Below are 19449 nucleotides of genomic sequence, written 5' to 3'. Positions count from 1 at the left end.
GTTATCCTCCCAACAATTCTTGCCATGATCTAAGGATTGGGTGCGCCAATCCATATTCTAATTAGTAGATTCAGTGGTAGATTAGCAATCCCTGTGGCCAAATCATCAATCTAATCTCCGTATTAATCTATGATCATATATGAACTCGAGTGTGGATCTAATCAGCCAGCACATTTGTCCTCTGTCTCAATTACACGTTCCACGCATGCAATCGGATCCCTTACAACGTACTAATCCTAAACCAGTACGCGAAACGGACCAATACATCTTCGCCACGTCTCGTTTGCATTTGCGAGTGAGCGCTGGGCCCCAGATTCTGAACCACGTGTCGAACCGTGAGGTGAGTCTCGGAAGACTCCCGGTCTCTGACAACGGCCACCGCCGTTTCCGCTCCTGCTTCCACGTGGCCCACTGACGTTTCCCATGTGGGTGACGCGTAGGAAGAAACGGATGGCTTTGACGGAAGAGAAAACCCTCCGATCACAAGTAGCGGCGCATCCAGCGGGCTGTAGCGTCAGCCAACCACACTCGTTGAAATTTCGGGGCCACCGAGGGACCCGCAAGAAAAATTCACCTGAAAGCTGAAACGTGGCTGACGTCGCGCCGTCACCAACACCACACCGTGCAACTCGGTCCCCGACTCGCCCCGACGTGGCTTTAAATACCGGGTCCAACCGAGTTCCTCGACTCATCGCCTGCGTTATCTCGTCTGAAGGCGTGCGAGTTCCTCCTGTTCTTTACTCCCCTCTCTGCTTTTACCCACTCCTCCGGCTCTCAGTAGAGAACAAAGGGAGAGAGGAGGGCTTCCCGAGGCGACAAGCGGATTCCCGACCGATCAACCGGTTTTCCGATCACGGTAAGGCCAGTTTCGCAGCCCCCCTCCCGTATTCCTCGTCGATTCCCCTCGAGACCCGAATGATTCGGTCTGTTACGTGGTTGCTTTCCTTGATGTCGCTGCATGTAGTACCAAATTCGTGAGGTTTTCTTGCTTTTTTGTTCGATCGCTGCGGTCTTCTTTTGGTTCTGGGTATCGATCTTTGGTGGTGTCGTTAGTTCGGGTGTTAAGGATCCGAGATCGAACTCCTTCATGGTGGTTCTTAAAGCTTTAGTACTAAGATCTTTAGAGCACGATCATGTACTGTGCTCTGTCTATGTTTGCCTTGTGACGCTGGGTTTTGGCTTCAGAGGCAACCGATCTGTGGGGTTCTTCTCTCGTAGCTGCCGACTTCCATTCCACGTTTTTGTTCATGATTTCGAGGATTTATTACCTAATAGTTGCAGCTAATCGTTTCCCTGTCATGGATCGACGATCTTATACTTTCTTCTCAACATGATTTGTGGTTCCTTGAGTTGATCGTTGGCTTGTTTTAGTTGTAGTATAGATTGTTCTCGATACCGTTCTCAGTTTTAAGTGTAATAACTGGAATATAAAGTGGCATTTTCTGAAGTTTGTCTAGCGTGCTCTATAGATGTATTTTTGGTTGCTCTTCGTTCCTTTTTTCCATTCACGGAGTAGTTTGCATATGTTCTAGTAGTGTTGCCGGTTCGTGCTTGATTAATAGTTTCAACTTGGGAGTCTTTCTTGATTTTAGAGCTGGTTAATGATTGTCCTTTTAGTCATAGTTTATTATTTCCCCTTTTTGAACTGTGAATTGCATAATCCATAATTGTATTTAAGCTAACTGAGTTGACCTTTATACGATCAAGGTGCATTGACAATGGAAAAAAAATCATTTTGTTCATGGATTTTGCTACTATTTTATCAGCAATGTCGTTATGTCATTTTGCTGCAAGCATAGTGTGGTTTGATTCACAATTCTTTTACAAATCTTATAATATGTTCACCTAGCGTAAAGATATCTATGGTTCATGAAATATGATTTTTTGGGTACTCAAGATTTCTTTGGTTCGATCTGCTGTTTTATTTTGTAAATCTTATGACATAGTATTTGAGCATAAACATTTGATCTCCACGTTTGGAAGCACTGTGTCGAGATGATGTTGGTCCTTCACTGATTTTGATAATATTGTGTTTGCCTATCGACATAATTGTTTCTTGTTGTTGCTCAATATTTTTTAACAATGCATTATCAGATTCTATACCGTGGAATTGTTCTATGGGTATGTTCTGTGATATGCTTCAGTTTGGCTCTCACATTCACTATTTTATACTGCAAATTTTTGTATGTTTCTTATTCTGAGAAGCAAATTAATTCTAAGTTATGGTGGATAAATGAGTAAGTATAGATGATTCCTCCTTGATTGTTCATAATTTGTTGGCTGCAAGATTTCTTTATTCTATTTCTTTCTCTGAATTTTAAATTAAGTTTTGTACTTCACATTTTTATGCAGTTGGCAACATGGTAAGGAATCACAGAATTGAACTTCCTGATGCTGGGGATAGTTCAATTTTCCATGAGACCAGTGGTGGAAGTGGGCGAGTTTTTCGCCAGCATCTGCCTGAAAGGGCTACTGCTTCACAACAACGGGTCCGTGGTTCAGGACGTGATTGGGGTCCAGCCAACCCTCAGCATTCACAGCAAGGCTGTGGTTTTGGGAGTTATTATCGCCGGAGAGGAAGCGAACAGCCCCATGGGGCTTCAGTACCGCAGCAGCCATGTGGGCCATCTCCAGGATATGATGGCCTAGGTTTGCCTCTACGAAGAAGAGGAATTGCACCTCAGCAACAATATGGACACCGAGGCGGTGCCAGTTTGTCAAGTGGACATGTGGCTGACCCCTCAGCTGCAGGTCCATTGAGGCTACCAGCTCCCGATCTGCACCAAGCATCATCACAAGCTAGTTCATCATGGCATTCAGAGGATTCCTCCACTGAAAAATTTCAGCAATGCTTTGTTGAGGATGGAGTTACTACTCAAGCAATACAAACTGTGATTCCTGTAGCTCCATCTAGCAAGTCTTTGAGGTTTCCATTACGGCCTGGAAAAGGAAGCTGTGGGGTTAAATGTGTGGTGAAGGCAAATCATTTCGTTGCTGAATTACCTGATAAAGACCTTCATCAATATGATGTTAGTCTCATCTCTCAGAAGTGCTTCAAATTCATGTGCATTTCCTATGTATCTTATTATCTCACTATATTTGTTACATATACTTGATCACAGGTGTCAATCACTCCGGAAGTTATATCACGTGGTGTCAATCGTGCTGTGATGGAACAGCTAGTCAGACAGCATAGAAAGTCTTGTTTAGGAGGACGGCTTCCAGTCTATGATGGCAGGAAGAGTCTCTACACTGCTGGGCCTCTTCCCTTCACTTTTAGAGAGTTTCAAATAATCCTAGTTGATGAAGATGATGGTTCAGGCAAAGAAAGGTTAGGGACAGAAAGGTCCATTAAAAGGTGATCTGTACCTTTTTTTGGTGCAATAATATATTGATTTCATTTTTCTGCAAATGAAATTCTTGATGTGTATACCTGTCCCGCAGGAAGCAGAGGCCATTTAAAGTTGTTATAAAGTTTGCTGCCCGTGTGGATCTCCACCACCTTGAAATGTTTTTATCTGGGCGACAGGCTGATGCTCCCCAGGAAGCTCTACAAGTTCTAGACATTGTGCTACGTGAACGCCCTACCACAAGGTAACAGCTAATATCTGTATGCTGAGCTATTTTTTATTTGTTTTGTCAAATTTTATCTGAGCATTATCTCCTTTGATTCTGTGTAGATATTTTCCTGTTGGTCGGTCCTTCTATTCACCTGATCTGGGGAGAAGGCAACCACTTGGGGATGGATTAGAAAGCTGGCGGGGCTTTTATCAGAGTCTTCGCCCAACACAAATGGGACTCTCACTAAACATTGGTAGTGACATCTCTATATCTCCCTCTGTTTTATGGCTGCCACTCTAGATCCTCTTTGGTTTTTAGATGGTGGTACCTTCGTTAGACAAACCAACGGAATTGCAGCTAAACAAACTGGAGAAAATCAACAAATTTTATTTCGTTGGAAGTAACCTGGATTTTAGTGTTTATTTTTTTTCCTTCAAAACAAGACTTGGATTTCAGCTTGATGTCAAATGGGAGGGTCACATGACTCATGTTGTGTGTATATGCTAAAATTCTCTCTTTGTGCAGACATGTCTTCTTCCGCCTTCATTGAGCCCCTGCCTGTCATTGACTTTGTCACCCAACTCATAAATAGGGATGTTCGAGCAAGACAGCTCTCTGATGCTGATCGAGTGAAGGTATATTTCTACTATCTTGTTTATTCTCATCACATGTCTTTCCCTTACTATTATTTTGAAAAAATCTCTTTTGTTTGTTTCTTTGTATTTGTAATCTAATTTGAGTTTGCTCTTTCCAATGTTCTGTAAACTTCAACATGGTTAGTTTTACTTTAGAAAATATAAGAGAAAGCTGTCACCTTTCTGTTATAATTCACATGGATAGGTGTGAATAACCGCATGGCATTTTTGTTTCATTATGTGGGTGTTCTATCTCATATATATGTATGTGTATATACATGTACTCTAGATCAAGAAGGCTCTTAGAGGAGTAAAGGTTGAGGTCACCCATCGTGGGAATATGCGCAGAAAGTATCGCATATCTGGTTTAACATCTCAAGCAACTAGGGAGCTGACGTATGTGTCTACTAATTTTTTAATCTATTGATTTTCTTTTTATTTTACTACTATGGTTCTCGATGCTAACATGATTTTTGTACATTAAAATTTGGAATATTAGTTTCCCAGTTGATGAAAGAGGAACGATGAAATTTGTAGTGGAATATTTTCAAGAAACATACGGTTTTACTATCAAACACACCAATTTGCCTTGTCTACAAGTTGGCAGCCAGCAGAGGTCAAACTATTTGCCTTTGGAGGTGAGGTCACCTATATCATTATCTGTTTTATGGATCCTGAAGTACTTGTTTGAGTTCCCTTTTCTAGGCTTATGACTACAAAAGCAGTTAGGACCTCATAATGAAGAATACATGTTCTGATTTTTTTATATGATCTTAGGTCTGCAAGATTGTGGAAGGACAGAGATATTCCAAAAGATTGAATGAGAAACAAATAACTGCTCTACTGAAGGTGACATGCCAGCGTCCTCACGATCGAGTGCTTGACATTTTGCAGGTATATTTGGCTCAACCTCATTAATTAATAGTCTCTGATCCTGTCAGTGATCTCTTTTTAAGATTTTTGGCAGTTTTAGTTGTTGAATCTTCTGTATCCTTGTTTTTTAGTTCATGCATTGAGTTGATTCTTCCATACAAGTGAGATAACCATTTCAATTCTGGATTATTGCTGTGATGTCAATTTTATATCCCAGCCTTATGATGGAAACAATCGGCAGGCTTTTTTTTTGTTTATTTCTATTTTTCAATAGAGTATCTAGTGCCAGTTTGTTTCTACTTCATGCATGATTATGTCAGAATTGAGATGATAAGGTGTTAAAAGGATCATGGTGGGTATGAAAAATGTTAACGAAGGTCCTCATAAACCTTTTAAAAACTTTTTATACAATGCCTAAGTAATGGAAAGTTAGAATTTTGAGATGTTTGACTTGCCAATTTTTGAATCTTGAAATAGGTTATGGGGAAATTTAGAGTCCTGCATGTGAAGTATAAAATTTCATAATCCATGTGGCAAAGACACCTCACGTGTCACGTTTTTGTTTCCTTCACATGTCCTAGTATCTCTGCTCTCTTTTTAGAAAATTTGTCTTTTTTGTTCTCAGTTCTAGTCGCAGGAGAAAGAATGCATATGGTGTTTTGACTGTCAACTATTGCAGCAAGTTCTTGTTTGCTCTCTCTACTTTTTAGTTGTCTTTGAATCTACAAAATTTGCTGTAATTCATGCTATCAAGACAGTTTAAAATTATGGATTGCATGTCCAGTTATGCCTTTGTTTGACTAGAAGTAATCCTCATGTGGGATTGGAAGAAGATACAATCTGATGATCTCCAGTTAGGTGGATTCACTTGAACTACTGACTGGATCAATGAAACACAACCATTAGTTTGTTTTGATGCAGGTCTATCTTCCTAATATATTTATTTTGCTCTTCAGACGGTTCATCACAATGCTTACCATGAAGACCCTTATGCTAGAGAATTTGGTATCAAAATCAGTGATAGACTAGCATCAGTTGAGGCACGTGTTTTACCTGCACCATGGGTACGTAAGCAGAGATCAATTTTATTTTGATATTGTTGTTGCTTTCATAAGTAAAAACATTGGATATGCTGCAGTATCATTGATCTGGACTTTTGCTTTTGCAGCTTAAATACCATGACAATGGCAGAGAGAGGGACTGCTTGCCAAGAATCGGCCAGTGGAATATGATGAATAAGGTACCATCCAAGACATTAAAAGTATTTATTTTAGTTATCACGATAACTTTGTGAAAATGCACTTTTGGTATCATAAATAGGTTGTCTTTTTATGCTTCGGCTCGAGCTTTATGTTGAATTTTTCTCAAACTTGTACACATCAAAATTTTTATTTGTGTCACAAAAATTTGAGCTGGACTGCCAAATAACCTATTGTAAAACATCTGGATCAAATTATGCTACTCACTGGGCATATCTCTGATGGGTAATCTTTGTCTCGAATTAGGGACCATGCTCAAGTGAAAACTTGGTTATCTTTAGCTATTATCACCACCGTGTCCGTGTCAAAGTGGCTGTGGATTCAATAAACTCTTGATGTGTTTTGGGTCTGTGTACAATATTGAAGCTTAAGCTTATCCAATTTTATCAATTATGCTTAAGGAACTTAGGTTTATGGAACCTGACGGTAGGAATTATCTACACAGCCTTCACGGGAAAAGGAGTGGAAGAGCCCCATTTGATTGTACTTGATTAAATTAGATTGTGGAGAATGGAGATAATGGCACTCAGGCAAAGATTGCTGAGGTCATCAACTCCTATAGGCCTATTGTCATTTTCTTCCCATTGCTGTCTTGTCCTGCTCTTTTAGTGGCTGGCTTATAGATTTGATTAGGATAGTAGTTCTTGATGGTGTTTTCAGCATTTTTTTAGTGATTGTGTAATATGAAGTGCAAACAACTGTCTTCTTGATTGACTACGACACTGTAGGATTTCCGTAATATAATGTTTTTGCTTGGAAGTGATGTCTTGAGTGATCTCACATGCGTCAATTCTTATAGAAGCACACTGTAGGCTGAGTGGAGTTTCAAGTCAGTAATGTGAAATGTAAACAATTTTCCAAATTGTTTTTGCTTGGAAGTGATGTCTTGAGTGATCTCACATGCGTCAATTCTTATTAGAAGCACACTGTAGGCTGAGTGGAGCTTCAAGTTAGTAATGTGAAATGTAAACAATTTTCCAAATTGTGTTGTTAGCACCGCACCCAATTCAGGATGCACTCTTGCAGTCTGCTTCAAGTGGTTTCAAGAATATGTTATTGTGTTGAAACATAGTAATAATCATATTGAGTGTTTGGAAAGTTGGATTTACAATATTATCTGTTATTGAAGTAGTTACTAACATAATCAAAAGGGATTTTGCTGAATATGCTTGGAAATGTTGCCCACCACCTGGAAGAGCAATTTATTTTAATGTCATTGTATAAAATACAAAGTCATCTTACCATCTCAGGGTGCATGCTATATTTGTGCTTATCAACAATCAAAGTGTAATCAGAGACCAGAGTGAGATTTGTGCCCATGCAGCACTGAATAATTTTGCAAACCATATTGAGTTGTACTATTTTGTACAACTCACATTCCCATGAATTTCTATCTTGGATTTTGTTTCAGTTGGTTGTACTTAAAAGTTTCTTTATCTAAAATTTAAGTTATTCTTATAAGGCTCATCCTCACTTTTATGCCTCTAATTGCTCATCCATAATCCATTATTACCACTGCTGTACTGAAAACTTTTCATCTTTTGATGGTTTGTTCACTTCAACGAATGATCTCATGCTGCATTTATAGTTTTGCAATGTGTTATGTGTCACTGCAGTTATAAAAATTATCATCGAGCGATTTGAGCATACTATGGTACTTCCCTGATATCTTCTCATTATTGTGTCATCTTCCATTTTGTTTAACATATAGAAAGTGGTGAATGGTGGGATAGTAAACAACTGGACTTGCATCAATTTTGCACGGAATGTCCAAGAAAGTGTTGCTCGTGACTTCTGTCATGAGCTTGCACTGATGTGCCAGACATCTGGAATGGTACGGTGTTTTATCTTTTATTTTCCTTAATTTGTGCATGATTTATCTTGTTCCATTGATTCTGATATTACGTGAGCATAACAATGTGACTCTTTAACTATTGCAGGTATTTTCACTTGAACCAGTGCTTCATCCGTTAAGTGCAAGGCCAGATCAAGTGGTTCGAGCTTTAAAAGCACTATGTCATGATGCAAGGAGCATACTACAACCCCAGGGAAAAGAACTTGACTTGCTTATTGTGATCTTGCCTGATAATAATGGTTCTCTTTATGGTGTGATTCCTCTTAAGCATGCAATTCCTCATATTTTTCAGCCTATGATGCCTGAATACTTGCTCACTATCAGTATTTAACTCCACTATGCTTGAGCTCTTTAACTTTGCTTTTCCTTTGGTCCCTCCTAGAAACTGTTTTCGTTTATTTATGTAGGTGATCTAAAGCGGATATGTGAGACAGAGCTTGGACTGATTTCACAGTGCTGCTTGACTAAACATGTTTCCAGAATGAACAAGCAGCAGTACCTTGCTAATGTTGCTCTCAAGATAAATGTGAAGGTTGGTTAAGACTGTATGAAAATTGATCCGTTTTCATTTTCTCTCTTTTTTTTTTTAGCTTGATAAGAGCATTAAATCGGACAGGTTGGGGGAAGAAATACAGTTCTTGTGGATGCCTTGAGTGGGCGCATACCACTAGTTAGTGACCGACCTACAATTATATTTGGTGCTGACGTAACACATCCTCATCCTGGGGAAGATACGAGCCCCTCTATTGCGGCTGTAAGATATTCCTAATGTGAATGATAAATGACATTCTTCTTCTTTAGGCTGTGATTTTGACTTTGATAGATGCCTAATCTATCTTTTTTTCAGGTTGTTGCTTCTCAAGACTGGCCAGAGATAACAAAGTATGCTGGTTTGGTTTCTGCTCAGGCCCATCGCCAGGAGTTGATACAAGATCTATTTAAAGTCTGGCAAGATCCTCAGCGTGGAACAGTAACTGGTGGAATGATAAAGTATGTTTATGGTCATTTCTCACCATTGAGAACTAGCTGAATGTAACCTTTTTTGCTTTATCTTTGTACCAAGAAATCCATCTGACTTCGCCAAATTTGCAGGGAACTTCTTATTTCTTTCAAAAGAGCCACTGGACAAAAGCCGCAGCGAATAATATTTTATAGGTATAACCACAGAGAGTTGTTTGGGTTGATTAATTTCCTTTGGTGAAGATTAATGATGGTCTCTCGAGTCTTGATGCAGGGATGGAGTTAGCGAGGGGCAATTTTATCAAGTTTTACTTTACGAACTTGATGCAATCAGAAAGGTACAATGATCAGTCTTTGCCATGTTAAGATTTTCAGCCTTTGCTTGTTTATTGACTCAGTCTTTATTCAAATGTTTTTTATTTTATATTTCTTTTACTTCAATATTCTTCAGGCATGCGCCTCACTCGAACCAAATTATCAGCCACCTGTAACTTTCATAGTGGTTCAAAAACGTCATCACACTAGATTGTTTGCAAGTAACCACAAGGATCAGCGTTCATTTGAAAAGAACGAAAATATTCTGCCCGGTTAGTTTTCTCGAATACTAGATGCATATAATAAGAGTCCTGCATGATAACACATCATTCTTGGATGTCAAAAATTAACCGTGAGCTGGTTCGATGTTGGAATTTGTAGGTACTGTGGTTGACTCTAAGATCTGTCACCCTACTGAGTTTGACTTTTACTTGTGCAGTCATGCTGGCATCCAGGTAAACTTCCTTTCCCTATTCCTCTTTGTTGAAAGCACACATTTTTTGAAAATAAAAGATATGCTTGGTAATTATATTTGATCTTGTCATGGTGCACATAAAAGGGCACAAGCCGACCTGCTCACTACCATGTCTTGTGGGACGAGAACAAATTCACAGCTGATACACTACAAACACTGACCAACAACCTTTGTTACACGTAAGATTTTCTCTTCTTTTTGTTCGTTCTTGCGAGCTGCTATCATCGCCCTGTCTATTAAAGACATACTAATGTTTTTGCAGCTACGCAAGGTGCACGCGATCCGTGTCTATAGGTATGCCGTCTCTCTCTCTCTCCCATCTTACGAAGTGATACATGAGAAATTTTCATCAACTTACACCATTTGGACAAATGAAACCCCGAACGAAACTATTTCATGGTTTTGACAGTGCCACCTGCATACTATGCGCATCTGGCTGCATTCCGAGCACGATTTTATATGGAACCAGAGACGTCGGACAATGGTTCGATGGCAAGTGGGGCAGTTGGACGTGCTCAACGCGGCGGTCGCCTCCTGGGTGGTGGTGCACCAGTTAGACCCCTTCCGGCCTTGAAAGAAAACATCAAGAAAGTCATGTTCTACTGTTGAGCCGATCCATCTGTGTGGCCGTGGTCTCCCATTTCTTGGAACTCACTGTTGCCAATGTTTGTTCTTTGCAGTATCTTGGTCAAAGGGACATTGATCGTCCCGCATGATGATGACCTGTAACCGCTGTACATAAGGCAGATATCTTTGGCAGACATGAAACTTGTTTAGCAAATCCTTTCTCTTTGTAGATGAAAGAAGCCATGATTGGAGTTAAGATGATAAAATTGAATCGTTCTTATTCCTTGATCTTCATTTTTCCAGTAAAGTTCAGCTTCACACAATTAATGCCTTCAAAATGCTCGAGCATGTTAATCTTTTATAGAACTCTGTAGTTCGATGCTGTTGGATTACATTCACAAGGCATGTTAATCTTTTAAATCCATGACGATTACTCTCCATATGTTGGATTACAATCACAAGATCTATCACTGTAAATTCTATGTTGTAAGAATCATTTCTATGGTTTACATCAATCACTATGGCCTTATTATGTTAAACTCCCATCGAGCCAACAGAAGTAAGATTAAAACTTCACATCGACGCTCTACGTGGTCTAATTTCTCTGAGATAACATAGCTCCTATGTAGATTTTTCTGGCTGGATCTCAATCTGCAGTCTCCCATCTCAAAACGGGAGCCAGCCAAACTCTGTAGTGACCTTCGATGCATGCGTAGATGTCAGTAAATAAATGCTTCATACCACGTAATTCGACACAACAGGGACAAGACATGAGACAAAACTCATGTTACTTTGCAGCTGGATCAACATAATATAATAATTCGTCTAAGCTAAATAGGATCTCAATTACTCTTTGTATATTGGTCCTTAAACATCACAAGGCATTCTTAAGCATTGGATTTACAGTCCCAAAGGAATGTGCCATCAATGTTATCATCATTATTATTATTATTTCACGACGAAAAAAGAAAAAAGAAACCATGTCACCTCTTCAATGCTATAATTATGTACATTATTATTATTATTATCTAAGATTTATGCAATCATCAGGTGTACAAAGCATGTGAACCGAGCCAGCTTGCAGTATGTATGTGCCAATGAAGTACGTGAAGTGAGAGTACACTGTTCTTCACGTGATCATACAGGCAGCCTCACGTGAACGATATCGGACGAAAACGCATCCAATATGCGGAGCTCTACATGTATGTATGTATGTATGTATGTATGTATAGATACATACATATATACGTTATGTTGGTGGATTCGTTATGATATCACTCAAATATAATATAGAAACATAAGAGACATTCTTCACGTAACAGCTGCATGCCATATCAAGTCAAACTCCAGCTCTCTCTCTCTCTCTCTCATCTCTCATTGACTCAACACATGCATGCATGCATTCATGCGCACAAAGAACCACGTCAACAAGCGCATGGTGCATGCAGCAGCATATCGATATGTTTGATTACCATGTTCAGAAAAAAGAGCAGACTTATTATTAGAAGAACGGAAGAAGTAAAGCGGTCAACAGCAGCAGAAACAAAGAAAGAAAGAAAGGAAGGAAGGAAGATATCCTCGACTGAGACGTCGTCTTCAACTAATACATGCATGCGACTACAAGACAAAGCTTGATAGATCCTACTATATTATCGCACCTAACAAGCTCAATTGGCTACATACCTCTACTGAGTTCTCCTACATCGATCTCTCGCAGGCTCTTACTGCAGTCTTCCACCACCAAAGGATCGAGTAGAGGATCCCGACTTCATCTCCGAGTGATCCATAGAGCTCGTAGTGTCGATGCCGAGATGGTGCTGTTCCCTCTGCGGAATTCCTCCCACCATGCTTCTCATCATGCCGCCAACCCCGAGAAAGTCTCTCGTGAGTCTGTCGGATCCTCCGAAGCCGCCCATCGACAGGTTGCGGTGCAGCTTGTTCTCCCCCATGCCGTCCAATCCTTGGTTGAAGCCACCGAACACCCCGCCGTTCCCGTTGGCAAGCGAGTTCATGATGTCTTGGAAGTGGTTCTCGTTTCCTACGCCAGTTCTGGAGATCTCTCCACCACCACCACCGGAGAAGGAGGCGGTGAGACCTCTGAGCATCGAGCTTCCGCTGCCACCACTGGATGTGGCACCCATTTGGGCAGCCTTCTGAAGCAGTGCGGTGGCTGACATCTGAGGTACTACTGATTCAGCGTGCACAGAGGGGTTATACAGAGAAGACATGGTGGTGTCAGTGTGATTGCTCATTAGGTCTCCAGCGAACAGCGACATGGCCTCAGTACCTCCACCTGCGTTGCTGAATTGGTCGGGGCCCAGGAGATGGCCGCTTTGGCCGCCAGCGTCGCTGCCATTGTTCATGGTACTCGAGCTACCGGTGTTAGAGAAGAAGCCAAGATTGAAAAGATTCGCGGCGGCAGCAGCAGAGGAGGAGGATGAGGCGTTGGCGTTTGTTTGGAGATCTGGGAGCTGCATCATCCCGTGGAAGGGCTTGAGCAACTGCGGGTGTTCGCCGAAGCCTTGGTTCGGCCCACCACCGAGGAAGAAAGGGGATGAGTGGGCCAGCTGATGGGGCTGCCGGAAGGAGGCGGCGTTGAGGTGATCAAACTGGCCGGTGCCGCTGCTTCCCCTCAGTTGGAGGAGGTCGGCGGAAGGCTGAGCTTGGTCCTGCAAGGAGGAGAGCTGCGGGAGCCCCAGGTTCATGCCTCTGCCTCCATACAAGTGGCTGCCGATGGTGTTTATGCCGCCTGGAAGCCTCGCGCTTTCCTGTGCCAATGCATCGCAGAAGGCTCTGTGGGTGATGAAGCTGTCTCTCCTGCATCCATTTTGAGCATTAACCCGTCAAGATTTCAGTTTCATTGAATCGAAGAAGACAACAATACTCGGAAGAACACTGTGTTCTGACAGAATAACAGAGGGCGACGCAGATTATGAGCTTTCTCAGCAAGAAATAAAGGGAATCAAGATTAGTACTTGGGTTCTATGAATGTTCATCTAAAGTTTATTCTGATAAAGCATACAGACAAGCTTCTTCACCAAGTCCGATGCAGGTGCCGGTCAGTTCTTTTACCAAACCATCCATGATATTAAAAGGTACAGAGGCAAGAGAGTTCAATTCCTGTGAGGCATTAAAATAAGGGCCGAAGAATGAAGCCTCCTTGAAGCTGGAAAAGGTCAGTGTATGACCACCCATTATTAGGACTGACTCATCAATCAATGCAACGAGGGAGATTTTGCAGCGAATACGAATACCAACAAGAGCATGCATGAATGAGCTCTCCTCTTGCATCAATGCAAGTCCCAGACTTCATGCACTCCCTCATGGATTCCGAGGCAAGAATGTTACCAGAAGAATGAAAGCTACAAATCATCAGTAAAACATCTCTACCAACTCATTTAAACACAGGTAGAGAGCACTCGGTTTCCAATCGCTATGCATCACAACCCAAAGGAATGCTTGTGAATCGGTGTGGACCTGCAATGCCGAGAGGATGCCCAGTTGCCCACATATCTCCAAATCGCAAGGCAACAAACTATCCTGCTCGGCCTTGCCTTCAAGTCACCACGTGAACACAATGGAGACGGAGAGAGAGAGAGAGAGAGAGAGAGAGAAAGAGAGAGAGGCGTTGGTTTCAATGAGAAATTAGATGAGTGTGTTGCTTGGCTGTGATTCACGTGAGAGCAGTTCTGAATCCGAAAACATGTCTAACCCTAACCCTAACTCCACCAACAAGAGGGTGTGTTTGATACCAGTGCAATGTGAAGCAGCAGGCTGCAGTGTGATGACAGCCCAATCATGGGTGGATTGGATGGGTGTAGTGCATCAGAAGGAGATGGGAGATGGGTGCATGCAGGCGGCAGTACCTGGAGAAGAGGGTGCCGCAGTCGCAGCGGTACTCGCGAGTGCCGCAGATCTTGGAATGCGCCTTCCAGTCGGACTGGACGGCGTAGCGCTTGGAGCACTTGTCGCACTTCCACTTCTTCTCGCCGTGCTTGCGGCAGAAGTGCTTCTTGATGCCGGTGAGGTCGCCGAGGGCCCGCGACGGGTCGTGGTGGACGCAGGTCGGCTCGGGGCAGAGGTACACCCGGCGGCGGACCTCGTTGGGGTTCTTCTGCTTCAGCTTCCACGGCAGGTTGTGGCCGCGCCGGTGCAGCTGCAGGTTCTGCTCCCGCTGGAACCCTTTGTTGCACACCTCGCAGATGAAACGGTTGGTGGCCATCAGCGTCTTCGGCGACAGAGCTATCACCTCCGCATCTGGATCTGTAATCATGATGGAACGCATATAAAGGCCGAGGTTTAAAGAAAGTGAGCACTCGCAGAGATGCTGTGCACGAGAACGCATGCTTTTGACTATGGGTTGACTTGGTAACATCAAGAAAAGGGAAGAGGCGAGACCTTTTTCTCGAAACCTAGGTCACCAAATCGAGTTGAGATCCATCATGCATGGATTCTTACCTTTCTTGAAGAAATTAAGAGTTGAAAGAGAGGATAAGGACGCAAGAAAGCATACGTTGATGTTCCAGAAGATGCTTGCTCGATCATACGGAGGTATGATCAAGTCAGCGTCGCTACCAAGAAGGATGTAAAGGAGAAGAGGCTTAGATACTTGCTTGGGTTTCCAGGGAGGTTCCTCTTCTTCTTCAGAGGAGCAGCAGAGTGTGGAGTATTGGCCGACGAGGCTGTCGCTGGTAGTTCCTGTGGCGGCGGCGGCTGCTGCGGCTGTTGGTGGCTGTGCTGGCCGTCCTCCCTGATTCCGAAGAAATGCGTGGACGACGAAGCGGCTTTCATCTTCTAAACCGGATCAGATGCTAGTCTTGCTCGCTCTTCTTTGTCTGGTATCTGGGAAGGATCAGTAACCAGTCCAAATCAGTGCTGCAGATGGAACACTCACTACGCAACATGGAACAATGGGATTTTGTTGTGTCTACCGCTAAGAATCAATCCGGCCAAGCTCGCCTCAAACCTCAGGCCTCCTCCAGATCTACAGACAAGGAAACAACCAAAGAAGAGGAAGATGAGAGAAAAAACCCAAATAATGGTACATGAGGAGTGGATCCAGGCACCCACCAGACGACCCTCAATCTCTTGGCTACTGCTCCCCCAAGTCTACTAGAGAACAAAGAAAGCTGGCAAAGTAAACCAACACTTGGCTCAGAAACAAAGCATAAAGAGACATGTAGTGTCTGAGAGAAAGAGAGAGAGAGGAAGATGAAGACAGCAGAGGAGGAGAAACAACTGCAGCAGGCCCAAACCCAGAAGATGTGATCTATCTTCTCTTTCTCACTCTAGCTTGGGAGGGGAGGAAAGCGCAAGGAAACGAAGGGAGACGGCAGGCAAAGGGCGGCAGCACAGCTAGCCAAGCCGGGAATTCTTTCTTCAGCTGTGTGATATATCTCCGAGTTACTTGTCATACTTTTCCTTCTCTCATCTCGATTCTCATTCTTTTCTGTTCCACTTTTCTCCCTCCCTCCCTCCTCTTATTCCTCCACCTCTTTACGCCACAAATAAAAACTCCACCAATAATCTATATCGACAAGGAGAGAGAGAGAGAGGGTGTGTGTGTGTGTGTGTGTGTGTGTTGCTGCTGTAGATGGCGTCTGGCTCAGGCAAGTGTGTCGGTATGTGGCAAGGATTGGGTCCCATAGACGCCCATAGCCCTTACCCTCTCCATTTGGTCTCTTCCTCTCGGCACGAGACAAAAGCCAACCGCTCGTCTCAACCTTCTTTTACCCCAACGGCGGTGAGTGGAAACACTCGAGTGACGTCCTCTCATCTCCATCACCGACTGTAATGGTGGTGGAGTAGGACGCTTGAATTGAATCACACCACACCCCCCCTCTCTCTCTCTCTCTCTGTGTGTGTGTGTGTTGCTGCTTGCTAGGTTTGTGTTGCTTCAGTGTAAGAATAATCAAGACAACACACAGTTGGGAGTACGAGAACTATCCATGGAAAAGTGACATCAAGTTTGGACTAAAAGAAGATAAAGATGTGCATGAAATCTCTGAAATATGATGGATGACTTGGCATCTGACGCGTGAGATGATATGCTGTCTTCCAATTTGCAGTATAGAATATGCACTAAAGAGAGACTGGCATACGCAAGTGCATAGAATATGCAGCAAGCCACACTTCGTTTACTCTGCAGTGTGAGCTGAAGAACTGTTCTAGTGATGAACTGAAGGCATATATATATATATATATGTGTGTGTGATGTGAGATAAAAGAAATCTTACAGCATTTCCAATTTTTATTCTAGTAGATTCTATGCTTGAATACAATTCCAAGTGTTAGGCAAGAAGGATAGACATGCCTGTTAAGATGTTAACAATTATATATTAATGTTGACTTTGACTTATCTTGAGGCCACAAGACAAGGTATACAACTTACCAAACAAGCTCAAAGTATTGCAACTTAGGATTAAAAGAGAGCACAGTTGCTATCACTTATTGCAAATCTCCTCTCAATCAAAGAAAACATGTAGATCATTGGAAAAAGCTTTCTTGCTTACATGCCTAATAAACCTATCCATGTTAATGTAGGATGATTGAAATGAATAGCTAACACAAGATTCATTGGCTCACCCTCAATTATCTAACAAGAATCCATATGTATGGCTGACTAGATTTGATTGATACATAAGATTTTTTTTTTGGGGTATATTTTCTTTCCATCTTTGAATGAGTCTCACATGAGAGAGCATCTGGTCACAATCTAAACCCTAAATAGTTGATAGCAAATATGATGTTGAATAACTAGCAAGACCACAAAGAGATGTGGAAAATTCAGTGTGTGGATGTTACCAACAACACCTTCTCCGGAGAAGCTTTTCTGTAGGACTGATTGCATTTCAATGCATAAATAAAAAAAAAGAAAGAAGAAAAATGTTTCTTGTAAGATAATAGAAAATGGAATTCTAGAGCTGCTTGGGAGTACTACTGTCTACAAAACCCTAATTTTGCAAGAACATGTTTCTGGTCCCAACATGTAAATATTCCCTGATGGAGAAGTATCACCAGCCTATGCCAACACCTTGCAAGCCCTTCTTTCTTGGGAGTTGCAAGGCATATATATATAAGCTGTGTGCATGAGTTCCTCACATATCTAGGAAAACACATCATGGAAAGCCGACAACAGTGACTTGTACCAAACACATCATCGATTGGGTTAGTCTCTCAAACTGAAGAAGAAGAAGAAGAAGAAGAAGAAGAAGAAGAAGGAAGAGGAGGAAAACATTTCTGGTGCCCTGATAAGAGGAGAGAGTAACACTGAAGGTACGGAAATCCATGCAGTATGAAAATGGAGAATATACTGAGAAAGAGATTGAGTGCTGACACCAAACCAACAATGTTTGGTGCTGTGTGTGTGTATGATAGCGAGTAGAAGGCAGGCATACATCTGTCGTCACAGCTACTGCCATGTACTGTATGCAAAACAGCAACAAAGCTGGAAGGATGACAAGAAGAAGAAAGTGACTACATAGGTTTGGGTCTCGATGCAAAGTTACTTTGTGGGTTCTCTTTCCTAAATTGTCAACCTCATGGGGTGTTCCTTTAGCTTCTGCTGCAGGAGCTGCCCTCCTCCATGGTGGATCAGCCACAGAGAAAGGTACCAAAACAAAAATAAATATATGTGGAAGCATGATTAAAATACGAAGGATGCTTCCATCACATCCTTATCACGCATGAGAAAGTTAGGTGGAGGTGACCATCAAGTTTTAAGAATGTAATTTGTAGATGGTTCAATGTCGAGAAAAGATCCATATAATTCGCCTCAAACGATTAAGATGTTGTTGTTGTTGTTGTTATTGTTATTGTATGACTAAAAAGACCAATAATTCTTATGCTTTTCAACCAAATAGTACTTTTTTTTTTGTCATGTATTTTAGATAGAAATACTAATAAGAAATATAAAATTTGTGTGATTCAAAGAAAAGACAGAAGCAATACACAATTTTAGAAGATGTAAAGTTGGACAAATTCAAAGAGTTACTTTCGAGTCGTCGAATAATATATATATATATATATATATCATAACGAAAGAATCTTTGGCTCTAATACCATGTCATTTTTTTTTTGTCGAAAAGCGAGATTTGGATGAGGAAAAGCAAGAAATGCTTGGCAAGTGTAGAACAATGCGGGCCTTGATTTGTTCTTCTCTCTGCAACTCATGCATCAAAATGTTAGGACAGGAGAAGCTCATCCCGCAGCTAAAGTTGGTGCCGACAAGGACTCAACAGCCCCCCTTTGTCTCCAACTTGTGTTCTTCTCGTTCTATTTTTTTTTTCTTAGAATATATTTATTTCAATAGATCAAAAATAAATATACATCGATTCCGCAACTTCAAACAATCATTCACCAAAAAAGAATCAGATTTCACGATCAAAGATGCTCCAAAATGTATATGATGACTATCTATTTACGACAAGTTTAATCGAAAAAAATACTTTTAGTGTTTTTAAGTACATTTATTGAGAAATACAAAATATCTTTCTTTTTCTCCAAAATTTAAAGCTTAAATATCGAAAAAATTACATGACATGGCCTACTAAAACAACAATAAAATAGCTAAAAGGAGAAAAAGAACTGTTAATTCCATCATTAAGCAAACCTTTGGGTTTTCTCAAGAAGAAGAGAAAGGAAGAGTCTTTTCTTGTGGGGTCTCAATGGGACATAGAGATGCCGTAGAGATAAAGACACATCAATTGGCGATACTTGGCATTATTTAGCTCGTAGAATCGTGCCTCGTGTGAATCAAGATTCGCTTACAAAGTTGTCTTTTTTATTTTTATTATTTTATTTTCTCCACATGTGTCAATAATTACACCAAACATCATGTTCTCATGTTCATGTATGAAATATATTTTTTCCCCCCACCCTTAATTTATGGTGTCATTGTAACATATTTGGCATAATTGGCATCCACATATTAAGTCCACATTAGATTCC

At 41.6% G+C, this 19449-nt stretch overlaps 2 protein-coding genes across 6 annotated transcripts; one reads left to right on the top strand and one right to left on the bottom strand.

The window, feature by feature from the left end:
- The first annotated feature begins 649 nt into the window (after nucleotides 1–649).
- Nucleotides 650–10788, top strand: LOC135610607 (protein argonaute 1A-like). Of its 2 annotated transcripts, none has more exons than XM_065105329.1 (23): nucleotides 650–856; nucleotides 2353–3029; nucleotides 3123–3331; nucleotides 3445–3594; nucleotides 3681–3814; nucleotides 4087–4196; nucleotides 4486–4592; nucleotides 4696–4834; nucleotides 4974–5090; nucleotides 6026–6133; nucleotides 6238–6309; nucleotides 8040–8162; nucleotides 8269–8434; nucleotides 8591–8715; nucleotides 8800–8937; nucleotides 9031–9173; nucleotides 9276–9338; nucleotides 9418–9481; nucleotides 9595–9730; nucleotides 9840–9913; nucleotides 10018–10112; nucleotides 10196–10227; nucleotides 10343–10788. In XM_065105329.1, exons 2-23 carry the CDS (start codon nucleotides 2361–2363, stop codon nucleotides 10540–10542), a joined length of 3174 nt encoding a protein of 1057 aa, XP_064961401.1. In that variant the 5' UTR covers nucleotides 650–856; nucleotides 2353–2360; the 3' UTR covers nucleotides 10543–10788. The 2 variants fall into 2 exon arrangements, with proteins under 2 accessions (XP_064961401.1, XP_064961402.1); XM_065105330.1 differs by having other exon boundaries at nucleotides 706–856; nucleotides 3123–3358.
- A 1188-nt stretch (nucleotides 10789–11976) lies between these two features.
- On the bottom strand, nucleotides 11977–16006 carry LOC135582296 (protein indeterminate-domain 5, chloroplastic-like). Of its 4 annotated transcripts, none has more exons than XM_009395963.3 (6): nucleotides 15720–15960; nucleotides 15571–15629; nucleotides 15432–15484; nucleotides 15114–15342; nucleotides 14367–14763; nucleotides 11977–13317 (listed from the first exon to the last, which is right to left on the bottom strand). In XM_009395963.3, exons 4-6 carry the CDS (start codon nucleotides 15289–15291, stop codon nucleotides 12222–12224), a joined length of 1671 nt encoding a protein of 556 aa, XP_009394238.2. In that variant the 5' UTR covers nucleotides 15292–15342; nucleotides 15432–15484; nucleotides 15571–15629; nucleotides 15720–15960; the 3' UTR covers nucleotides 11977–12221. The 4 variants fall into 4 exon arrangements, with proteins under 4 accessions (XP_009394238.2, XP_009394246.2, XP_009394230.2 ...); XM_009395971.3 differs by having other exon boundaries at nucleotides 15740–15960; XM_009395955.3 differs by having other exon boundaries at nucleotides 15756–15960.
- Between the last annotated feature and the right edge of the window lie 3443 nt (nucleotides 16007–19449).

This window comes from Musa acuminata, chromosome BXJ2-4 (genome assembly GCF_036884655.1).
Source record: "Musa acuminata AAA Group cultivar baxijiao chromosome BXJ2-4, Cavendish_Baxijiao_AAA, whole genome shotgun sequence".
NCBI classification, from domain to species: domain Eukaryota; kingdom Viridiplantae; phylum Streptophyta; class Magnoliopsida; order Zingiberales; family Musaceae; genus Musa; species Musa acuminata.
This window is presented reverse-complemented; position numbering and strand designations above follow the sequence as displayed.